The sequence below is a fragment of the Neodiprion fabricii genome, chromosome 3 (genome assembly GCF_021155785.1).
Source record: "Neodiprion fabricii isolate iyNeoFabr1 chromosome 3, iyNeoFabr1.1, whole genome shotgun sequence".
NCBI classification, from domain to species: Eukaryota; Metazoa; Arthropoda; class Insecta; order Hymenoptera; family Diprionidae; genus Neodiprion; species Neodiprion fabricii.
Genome location: NC_060241.1, coordinates 19,138,880 through 19,150,632, shown reverse-complemented (window position 1 = coordinate 19,150,632; position 11,753 = coordinate 19,138,880). Strand labels below are relative to the sequence as shown.

Here is an 11,753-nt window from a genome sequence, read left to right as displayed (position 1 = left end):
ATGCGTTGACCGAAAGCATATGTATGTATTCAACGCAGTGTGCAATCAGATGCATTGCTCAGGTTGGCCTGCAGCGTAAGCCGGCACCCGTATAAATCGTATTTATACCCACACGAACATACTGCTCCGAATTCTCGCTCGGTAATGAACGTGTGTGAATACGTCACATAAAACCAACTGTACGCGTGTAGCAACGTTCTACATACATCGCTTACTCGTTACGTGTTAGTTCCGTCTTTCGGACTCTGGAACCGAAATAGTAGCACAGTTGAGGCAGTCAAGGCAGGGTTCGCGTCGACGCGCGTCTTTGCTCAGATACTTAACTTTTTTGCTCACATAAGATAGAATATGTAAATGTAAAACATCTATATTTATCTGTAAACGATTATTGGAAATATCGTCGGAATTATCTAGTCGTAAATAACCGCAAATTCGCATCTTTACAATTGACCACGGTGTCCAGCTAAAGTACAGACCGGAGAACATTCATCTCGCAGTTTCTAACAACTGTACTCAATAATAATTATATGTATGTGATAACCTAACGATCGCGACCTGCTGCGGCCGAAGCATTTTTCCTCTTGTGCTTCCCCGCTTATTTTCTTGTTCTTCATGTATCTATCTGTTTATATTTATCTATCTCTCTCGTTACTTTTTTCTCCACGTGACTATCCGATAATTAAATAGCTGTACTGATAGTCAGTTCGTTTTAGGAAGAGGAATGTATAATATGGGAATACAAATTGCACAGTCAATATCAGCCATTCGTCGCGTTTGGAGTTGTTAACACTTCAGACCCGTGTGCTCGATCAGCTATCCTGAACCTCATTTGCAAGCCGAAGGCTCGCGGGATCAATCCTTGACCTTGATATTTTCATTTTGTTGATTCCTCGTGATGCGTGTTACGCACACCGAAACGTAACGTACTTGCATGTGTGTGTTTTTATTCTTTCTATCCGCTTGTTCTGTGCTATTTTGTTTTTAATTAACAATAATTTGTTGTATATGTACGTTCATAACGATACGTATCATATATATCGCTCTCACAGTAGTGTTGAGGTTTTACATAAATATGGTTGTAGGATTAAAGGAGAAGAAAAAAAAGTAATCAAACGAGTGTAATCATATTCTTTGAACAAAATAGTTTTACAAAACTACCCGTCGCTAACTAACAATACAGCATATTCTTCGAAAATCCCTTGCAAAGTTACCACTGCGCCGGTCTGGATCATATTAACACGCTGAAACTCCGTTTCTGTAGGTATTGAAAAGAGAAGAGAATAGAAAGGAGTGGAGAGGAGTGAAGACAAGAGAGACAGCAAGAACTGCACCGTAAGAAGTTACGTAAAATTGCATCCATCGCCGAGGTGAGAAGCGAGTCATTTGTCACGATGTCAAGCCCTCGTCTGCTGAACGCCGTTATCGTTAAGTGGTCAAAAACAAGTGGGAATGGAAACGGAGGGTGTTGGCCGGCCGGTTCAGTCGGCGCGCGTATTCGCTCCGCGTCTGTCATTAATCGTCGCGCCATGGCAAGCGGTGGTGTTTCCAATTCTCAAGGCGATCAAAAAGTACTAACAATAAACAATGTCAATCCGAACCTCAAACGGATGGAATATGCCGTTCGGGGACCTCTCCTCATACGTGCCCTTGAAATCGAAAAGGAACTCGAAAAGGTGAGGCTATATAAACATCGATACGTACGCATATGTCATTATTCTACTTCCACGCACATCCACACTCGTGTTCGATTCCCGTTCCATCGTTTTCTCTAAGTCTCGATATTCAACCAACGTAGCGGGAATTTCGCCATTCGCGTTGTACAATTGTACAAATCGTCAATGCCGCGAATTCTTTCCACGCATCTGATATTTCCATCCGTCTGTCTACGTATACCTATTACATCTATTTTTTATCCATGGATTTATCGGCCTCAGGCGTTCGTCCACGACTGTGACGTCTGAGGCAAAAATATACTTTATGCAGTATACATGCCTAGACTTCGTCGTATTATGTATGCGAAATATAATTGTTTTGCAACCTTTTTCAAAGTTTTGTCTGCTTCTGGCTGATTATGTAGTAATTGCTGTATGTACATAGTACAGATCAAGTTACATGCGATTTTTTATCTTTCCTGTAATGGATACTCTGATCACATGGCATTGTGACTAGAGAGCACAGTCCAATACGGTAAACAAATATACTGTTTGCTGCTCGTAACATGATGCATCAGCACAATTTTTTACGTACTCTTGTTACAAGTTCACCTGACAGATATGATTGGTTTATCGGACAGCATATGTATAGATTATTATCCACTTGAAATCTTAGCTCAAAGTTCGATTAAAGAATTAACAGAGTTGTACAATGCATCTGAAAAGAAAAAAAAGCCCCGGAATCTTATTTTCATGGATCAAATAGCCCTTTTGTATTGTAAAATGTCAAAACAATATTTATCCTACATAATACGGAATTCTTGGTAAATATGTCCAAGATTACAAGCTACTCACCTCGCATCATCGATCCGAAAGATAGTGTCAATTGTAGGTTGTACAATTTGAAAGCTAAGAAAGATATATATTTGAAATTTCATTCATGCGATAACTATCCCAGATCCGAGCCAAGAGACAGCATCACGAGGTTGAAGATTATAACATTTATGTAACGATTCAATCTTTTTTAAAAAATGGTGTTTCGAAACTTTGTTAAAAAACACTCATATTTTGCATAAAAGATTTGAAATTTGCAAAACTGGGAAACATCAGAGAAAAGTTAGGGATTGTTACACTTGATCTCAATTTTGAAACAAATTTCTCCACCTTTGATATTGCAATTTTTCTTTTACTTCACTTATTTTCAAATGAAAACACTTCAGATTTAATCATTTAATCCAATTAACATATAATTATTAATATAATATATAATAATAATTCTAGAGGTTAGAAAACCTGAAGATGTCGAAGATTTTTTGGTAATGAGTTCACTGAGCATGAGTGAAAGAATAAGCATAGCAAAAATCTATATTCTTGACCCTAGTTAATCAAGCAGAAATAAGAAAACATACAGTGGAACAAAAAAATGGTCAACAAAATAGGACTACATGGGAACTAAATTCATCAAAAATAATTTAGAAAACAACAAAATAATTAATTAAAACAACTAAAATACATTTGCAACCTGTCGAAAAAAACAGTTTTTTCCCACGTATCAACACAATTAATTAATGTCTAGCGAACATATTCGTAAAACCCGTGAAGTACGCACACTTCATATTTATTTAGCACCATGTGAGAAACTTCATTGCCGAAATATCTAATAATTGATAATTTACCCAGGGCGTCAAGAAGCCATTTACCGAGGTGATCAAAGCCAATATTGGAGATGCCCACGCCATGGGACAGAAGCCTATTACGTTTCTTCGGCAAGTTTTGGCTCTAACCGTCACCCCTGAACTTCTAAACGACCCGAAATACCCTGAAGATGCTAAAAGCCGAGCTAGAGCTCTCTTGGAGGGCTGCAAAGGTTATAGTGTTGGATCCTACTCTGATTCTGCTGGTATTGAAATCATTCGAAAACATTGTGCTCAGTACATCCAGGAGCGCGATGGAATACCAAGCGATTATCAGAATATCATTTTATCTGGAGGTGCCTCTGATGGTATTAAGGTATGAAGCTTTAGTTTTTTAATCGACACATTTATCTTGAAATTTTTCACTGCGAAAGTGAACTTATTTTATTTGATCGCTGATTTATTATATTCATAAATGATACCATATTCATGAATTTTTGATTGCCGTAAAATTGTTATTTACGTACATGCGAATTGCAACATCATGGAAACGAACGCCAAGCATAAAAAAATCCGTCAAAAAATCATCACGTTCAAAACAAGGACAAAATGTATTGGTTGAATAACATGTCCGTAAGCTTATGAATTGATTATAAAATATGTGAATTATAGTAGATTAATTTTGGTTGATACGGAATTAAATGAGTTGATGAAAAATAATTTTCAATACATTAAACTTGCATCTATTTCCATCTTGATTGGAAACTATATTTGACCCCAATTTTACAAATATGTAGAATACAAATATGTAGAAGTACTGATTGTGTTGTTGAGGTTGAATAATGCTAATTATTAATACGAATTTGTTACAGTCTATTTTGAAGCTATTTATTGAAAAAATTTATGGAAAGCCGTCTGGAGTGATGGTCCCAATACCCCAATACCCACTGTATTCAGCTGCGCTAGCAGAGTTTGGTCTGGCACAAATTGGATATTATTTGAACGAGGGAAACAAGTGGTCATTGGATCCAAGCGAATTGGAAAGGGCAATAAACGAGGCTAAGGTTACTTGCACTCCCCGTGTCTTAGTTGTTATCAACCCTGGAAATCCAACAGGACAAGTATTAGCGAGAAAAAACATCGAGGACATCATTCGATTCGCCCATAAGCACAATCTCTACCTAATGGCAGATGAAGTCTACCAAGACAATGTCTATGATAAAGACAGTGCTTTCCATTCATTCAAAAAAGTCCTAGTTGAAATGGGAGAGCCCTACTCGAAAATGGAACTTGCATCTTTCATGTCCACATCTAAAGGTTAAATATTTATTAGTTAATTAAATCATTATACGAATTCGATGTTTGAGATAGAAATTTTCACATGAAATCATTTATAAAATAGACTGCATAGTTCTTAATTTTTAAACTCACATTTTAGCATGATTTTTAAGAGTCAACATAATCGCAATTTGTACATTACAAACACTACCTAGATTTTCAGTTGTAATCTTCGTTTCAATACTTAAGCAGTTCACAAGCATTTCAAAAACGAAGTTTATTTTTTTATCATTGACATAGAGCTCTCGACGTTTAATAGTTTATAATACGTATTTTTCTTGTCTTTGAAAATTTTTGACGAAGCGTGAGTAAAATTGATGAAGTATATGTTACAGTTTAACTAACAATATATTATTTTAGGCTACATGGGCGAGTGTGGTCTTCGAGGAGGATATTCCGAAATTCTGAATATGGATCCAGAAGTGAAAGCGATCCTGCTTAAATCAATCTCTGCAATGTTATGTCCAACGATTCTGGGACAAGTCACGATGGATGTGGTGGTCAATCCACCGCGACCAAACGAACCATCGTACAAACAGTTTCAGGAAGAAAAAGCTAACGTTCTCAAATCTCTTGCTGAAAGGTCACGCATGGTAGTTGATACCATAAATAGTATCAAGGGATTCAAGGTGCGTAATTATATGCAGTATGCGTCGTAATAGTTGCTTGACGCACTTTGACAGAAACTGTTTAATTCCTAAAAGATAATGAAAGCATGGATTTAATTTATAAACTTTTTTTCAAGGCAAATCCGGCAATGGGTGCGATGTATGTCTTTCCCCAATTCACACTGCCTGAAAAAGCGATCCAGGCAGCAAAAGCCGAGGGAAAAGCACCGGATGTATTTTATGCATTTAAGTTATTGGAAGCTACCGGGATTTGCGTTATCGCTGGATCTGGTTTTGGGCAGAAACCCGGAACATATCATTTTCGAACGACCATTTTACCCCAAAAGGATAAAATTAAGACTATGCTTGCTAGTCTAAAAGAATTCCACGAAAAATTCCTTGAAGAGTATAGCTAAATGAAACCTGACGCTGTAAAAGCTAGACTATTTACTAAGTGATAATTTATTATAATATTTTATATACATTTATATACACATGTATATAAAGTTGTAAATACGGTCAAACAAGTGTGCTGGTCAAAGATAAGTAAAAGCTATTATTGATAAGTGATCATTGCGAAAAATAAGTTGAAATACATCGCGTAATTTTAGTTGAATTAATAAAGCAGCCACAATTTCAGCAATAGCAAAAATGAAACTACTATTTTCATTACTTCAATAAATATTCTACACAGGATTATCAGGGAAACGAAGAATGTAATCGTGTGGTTTCCACTAATACTTTTTTACATTTGGCACATGCCCAATATTAATTTTTCACTACACGTACATCACGCTACAAATTTTGAATATTTACACATTTTTTTCGGTCTATAAATAACTATATATATAAACAAATTATAAATTGTATATCAGATGTTACTTCACGTATATCACAGAATTTACAATTTGTAAGAAAGCCTTTCTATTTCTTCGATAAAGAACATCACATCACTCTCCGTCACACCAGAGTTTTGCAGTACAAGCCTGAAAAAGTTTGGATGTTCTCTCAGAGGCTGGTAAGTTATGAGCATTGATCCCTTGCGTACCATCTTTTCCTTAATAAGAGGAGCGATTTTTTGCAGCGCCAAAGTTAACTCTTCGCCTTTAAGGTGCCGCTTGGACGGAGGAACATACCAGAAACAGACATTGGTGCATTCCGGCTCAACGAGCAGCTTCCATCCGTCCCTTCCTCTTATGGTATCAGCAAAGTATTCGGAGAGCTGAAAGACTCTGTCAATGTGTGACTCGAGACCATCGGATCCCTTGGCTTTCCACATAAACCAGAATTTGAAGACGTCTGCTCTCCTTCCGCACTGAATGTGTTTGTCTCCAGAATCATACGAAGTGTCATAAAATTTATCTTTCTGGAACAGATATGTAGCATTTGCGCTGTGTGCCGCCTGCAGAAGGTTTTCGTGACGTGTCAAAAGTGTTGAGCACTGCTGCGGAGCTGCTAGCAGCTTGTGAGGATTCCAAGTGACTGAATCTGCTAATTCAATACCGTCCAGAAGATGGCTGTACTTTGCAGAGACCAACGCACCACCACCCCAAGCAGCATCGACGTGCAACCATATTTTATACTTTCTGCAAATATCTGCAATTCCCCTAAGCGGATCGAACGCTCCAATCACTGTTGTTCCCGCAGTCGCAGAGACCATCAATGGGACTCCACATTCCGCAACGGCCCTTTGAATTTGAGCTTCGAGATCATCGAGCATCATTTTTCCGCGGGAATCAACGCGCACGCTGTAAACATTACTGGTTCCGATTCCCAGGTAGGCACAGAGCTTTTTTATCGAGTAGTGAGCGTCTTCGGAAGTGAAAACCACCAGTCTCGGACCTTGGCTCAGGCCGGTTTCTTTCAGCTGTGGAAACTGATGATGCCTCGCAATGTTCACCGCGTATCCGTTCGCCATTGAACCCCCAGGGCAGAATATTCCGTCACCTTTGCCGTCTGGCCATCCCACGATCTTTCGCATTTCTTTTAACACAACTTCTTCCATTACAGAGAATACTGGGGACACTTCGAAAGTGTAGACGGAAGGATTCAGCGCGTCTGTCAACCATTGGGCAGCCAGTCCGTATGGATCGATGGACGAGTATAGTTGATTTATGAAACGAGGATGTCCTGTCTTCACGCTGTAACGAATCACGCTCTTCGCTAAGGACAGCAGATCCTCGTGCGTCAAGCCCTTGTCTTCCGGGTTCAGATTTATTGCGGACAAGAGGTCTATTGGTGCCGTCCATTCGACTACCCGATTTTTCCTAGATGTTCCCTGGAAGAAGAGCATTAAAGAATTCGATTATGCCGTCATTTAAATAACAAATTTTTTTTTAACGTACACAAAAGACATCGAAGTCGCGAAAAAACATTTTGTAACATTTAAAGTATAAACTAAGATATTTGTGCCACTGTGATTTCGTAGTCTGCAGAGAAAGTCGATACATTATATACTTTACGCTTACTACGCAGATACACACTATATAATGAATTCAATTTCAACATCGTTGATATGGTCCGGTATTATATCCTTAGAGGTTACTCTGCACCGAGGTATTAATTAGGTTTGCATGCAATCGAAACGTAATATGATATAATTTGGCAAACAACGAGTATCCTATGAATATGTGAAATAGACAAAGGAGCAGAACAACATAATATCTCAGGATCCGGTTTAAAATCATTGTATCTCAAGTTAACATTTTGTTGGCCACTGCTGGGTACATGATTCTTGAGGGAATAAAGATGCACTTCAATTTATTTTGCAAAAAATCACCTTTGATGCAAACATGTGTTGCTAAACCACTTGATGCATTTTCAATCAAGGCTTGATATAGCACTGAAAATATAATCCATCAGTAAATTTACTAAAATAATTTTTTGTTTTTCAACGAAGTATTGTATTTTTCGTAACAACATCACTTTACATAAAAAAAAATGATTGCTTTGTTACCTATGCGAAATACGAGACCATGAGATCATTCTTGATAAAATGAGTTTACCAGATTAACAAGTACTAATCATATAGGATGTCAGAGAAAGTAGCAAAAAAAAATTTGCTTTCACAACAAATTCGAGAAACACTAATTTTAGAAATACTGAGATGACAGTGTAATTCCGAGTATCTAATCACAGACGACTGCAAAAAAATGATGCAGTTATGCAGAAAATTTGACGGAGAATTTTCCAAGAAAACTTTGATCTATCTTAGAAATACGGATCTTTCTTCACGCAACTGCTAATGTATGAACTAATAATCAGTAACTTCCGTTTTCACGTTTCACTTCCGTGATTCCAAAATAAGAAAATAAAGGCACTAACTCACCTCGAATACGGCCTTCTCGATGACGATGTCCATGAAATCGCGGAGGAACTGTTCGTGGTTTTCTTTAATCGGAAGACTGCGCCAAGTTGCTTGATTCAAACTTGAGGAAGATTCGTTGTGCCTCGGGAAATTTTTCGATTCACCGTCGTCGTCCTCGTCATTACGGATTGATACCGAACGAAATTGACCCTGCAACACATCGACGGGCAAACTAGTGGCGTCTCCGTTCTTCGGATTCAGAGGCGGCCAATCGTTAGAATCCTGCTTCTGATCCCAGGACTGGTCGAAGGTCCCCTCGGTGGCTGGCATGGTTTATCGCTCGGTGACGTTCGGCCGAGGAGTTGGTGAACCGTGTGTCGCTAGAAACGGTTCCACCCACCTTTATAAGCCAACGGAGAATCCGCCAAGGACATAGTGAGAATGCGAGCAGGGGAACTCCGGTGTCGATATTCAATGCATGCCGTTTTCCTTCTTTCCGTTAGGTTTTCTTTTCACCATCCGCTTTCGTCATTTATCTGCCTGATTCCCCGGTGTCTGCGGGTTTCCACGCATTGCCTGAAAAAATGCCCACAGCCTTCATTGGGAGTCGTGCTCTTTCTTTTACTTGTCACTTTACCCTTTATTACCAATTACGTGCGTCATCGAGCTATATTATATTAATGTATACTGCATTTCTCCAAACCAGAAACGCGGTAACACCATTTCCAATCTTGCATACAGGGAAAGCCCGTCGGTGCGGGTGTTCCAAGAAAATTACTACGTTCAAGTAACTAATAAGGCAACACCTGCAATACTCTGCGTACGCGTGTCTTTGCTTTACCGCAAAATCTATAATTATTTTGAAGATGACGCGAATATGAGGGATTCGGTCGAATCTTCCAAGAGGACAAATTAGCAGCTTTCTGCATCATTCACTCGAGCGAATATGAATTAACGAACCTGATTGAGAATTTTTAAGACTTTCCTTCAGCTTTACCGAGAGTCAACGACTAGAACGTAGAGTTTTTGTAACTCTGTTTTTTTCTATTTTTTTCATACTTATAATTCACCGGTATTTTATTTTGCTAGAATCAGGCATACATTTTCAAATACTACATTTGCCGAATGATAGAAGCGATAAAAATCAGCTACTAAACAGTGGCACAGCAATGTATTATGTCGATGAACCGTGACATACTTAAAACGGCTACTAAAATTCTATTACGTGTGAAAACTCTAGAATTTCAATTACTAAATAATGGATGTTAAATATTTCGTACGTTTGGCATATAAGTATCATCATGGTCATAAAAAAAAATGATCAAATATTCTAACGCCGAATGTGAAATGAAAGTACTTGGTTGAAGTATTAAAAAATCTTTTTTTAAATCTGAAACAGATAAATAATTTGCATAATCTTCTTTTTTGTCAACAAGCTCAGAAGTAGCCATGCTATCAATGCATAATTGATCTGCTAAAAATAATACTAAGTCAACAACTCTGGTCAACCAATTTTTTTTTCCTAAGTTTACGTTTAAATAAATTAATTTTGATTCTATACATCGAATAATAACCAAAATCTTAATTTATTACTTATAAAGTTTGCTTTTGTCTTTTTTACATTGATAAAATAAAAATTTTCAAACAAAAGTGATTTAAATGCCAAAGTGAAGTTTGTTTAATTGTTGCTTACAATAAATGTTTGAGAAATAAGGTATTTTTTCTGAAAATCCGAAATGTTCTTCTGGTTCATACAAAAGCAAACTTTATCTAATAAAACTCTTTTTTCTTTCACTAGTTACGTGGAAAAAACCAAAATTGGACATCGAGAACCCAGACTCGAAATTGGTGTTTGATAGGTGTAATGCTAGACGTACACGATGTAATAGGGTTTACAGTAGACGTAGTTATTGATACCGCATCGTTAACCGTGCACTGCTTTCCTCTGCAAAATTGTGAAAATCTTAAATTACATTGACGGAATGATTCGCGTACAATAAGATTCAAAACGATTGTCTGCTCTTCGGTAACAAAGCCGTAGATATAACTTAAATGATTTTAACTGGTTTTCGTACATTAAATAATTAAATAACTGACCAATAAGTAACAAGAATATCAATATATACGCATTTATTTTCAATAAGAAGGCCTTTGAAGATATTTCCCGCGTGATTCGCACTTTCAATATTAAAATTTCTAATCAAAGGTTAATTTCAGCTACCAACTACAAGCTATCAATTCAGGATTTACTTATTAAATGAATGCAAACTATGCTGTGAGATCGACGACACTGGTTTGTCAGCTGCTGTAATTAGCAGCTTAGTTCATAAATTAAACAGGACAACTGTCATTACAACTTTCACGATCCTGAATATACGGTCCGAACGAGATTTCAAAATAGCAGAATAAATCAAAGGTTCGTTTGTAGCTTAATTTTAGGATTCAACGTGGTATAATAATATAAAATGGTACATACAACTGTGAAACCCAAACGAGCAGCAGAAATCGGTGAATCTGCTGCACGACCCGTTATATACAAAACTACCGCAATTATGTGTAGCAATTAGTTGTTAGTTATACCAATCAGCTGACGAATAAAATTGCAGCCTGCAGAAACATTTACAATTGAAAAACAGTTTATAAATGAACCTGGACGCAACCTTGCAAGGTATAAAATTTAAAAATGGCACTTACTTTATCATTTTCACTCAATATAAGCATAAACATATACTGTGCAGTTCTTCCTCGATACTCTTTTTACTTTTTATCATCTATGGTGATATGAGAAATGTAACGGCTTCGGTCAGAAGCGAATTATTCTAATTTCAATGAATAATTGCGTTTTCGAACCTCAAGTATCCGAAATACAAGTGTTTAGAAAAATTACGGTCTAACTATTTTTACGATTTGCTGTCTGTCCCGACGAAAGCGGCAAACTCCGGCGATGATCTCGGAAATGGCTTGATGAAAAAATTTGAAATTTACACGACTTTAAAACCAAATGATGGACGTTAAAAATTGCCACGTTCCGTTTTCTTTGACCGTATGCTTCTGTCGAAAAAAATTCATAAAACTCGATGGACTTCGACACAGTTCGTACGACATTTATAGCGAAAATTTCTTACTAATTGCTATAAAACGAACAAAACAAATTCAATGAGAAAGAATTTCACGAAAAATGAAGGAACCAGTTTATTCTTGTAAACAACGGGTC

General features: G+C 37.3%; 2 protein-coding genes across 2 annotated transcripts; one reads left to right on the top strand and one right to left on the bottom strand.

Moving 5' to 3' along the window:
- Window positions 1-284: 284 nt before the first annotated feature.
- On the top strand, window positions 285-5,837 carry LOC124177446 (alanine aminotransferase 2). The gene is made up of 7 exons (XM_046559802.1): window positions 285-529; window positions 714-933; window positions 1,262-1,673; window positions 3,333-3,662; window positions 4,159-4,603; window positions 4,985-5,253; window positions 5,370-5,837. Exons 3-7 carry the CDS (start codon window positions 1,392-1,394, stop codon window positions 5,646-5,648), a joined length of 1,605 nt encoding a protein of 534 aa, XP_046415758.1. The 5' UTR covers window positions 285-529; window positions 714-933; window positions 1,262-1,391; the 3' UTR covers window positions 5,649-5,837.
- On the bottom strand, window positions 5,539-9,110 carry LOC124177445 (cysteine sulfinic acid decarboxylase). Its single transcript, XM_046559801.1, has 2 exons — window positions 8,561-9,110; window positions 5,539-7,510 (listed from the first exon to the last, which is right to left on the bottom strand). Exons 1-2 carry the CDS (start codon window positions 8,867-8,869, stop codon window positions 6,134-6,136), a joined length of 1,686 nt encoding a protein of 561 aa, XP_046415757.1. The 5' UTR covers window positions 8,870-9,110; the 3' UTR covers window positions 5,539-6,133.
- Window positions 9,111-11,753: the final 2,643 nt, after the last annotated feature.

Coding starts and splice junctions, on each gene's coding strand:
- LOC124177445 (XM_046559801.1), bottom strand. CDS start 8,869: ATGCCAGCCACCGAGGGGACCTTCGACCAGTCCTGGGATCAGAAGCAG. Junction 7,511..8,560: donor TCGAGAAGGCCGTATTCGAG/GTGAGTTAGTGC, acceptor CTCTTCTTCCAG/GGAACATCTAGGAAAAATCG.
- LOC124177446 (XM_046559802.1), top strand. CDS start 1,392: ATGTCAAGCCCTCGTCTGCTGAACGCCGTTATCGTTAAGTGGTCAAAA. Junction 1,674..3,332: donor TCGAAAAGGAACTCGAAAAG/GTGAGGCTATAT, acceptor TAATTTACCCAG/GGCGTCAAGAAGCCATTTAC. Junction 4,604..4,984: donor TTTCATGTCCACATCTAAAG/GTTAAATATTTA, acceptor ATATTATTTTAG/GCTACATGGGCGAGTGTGGT.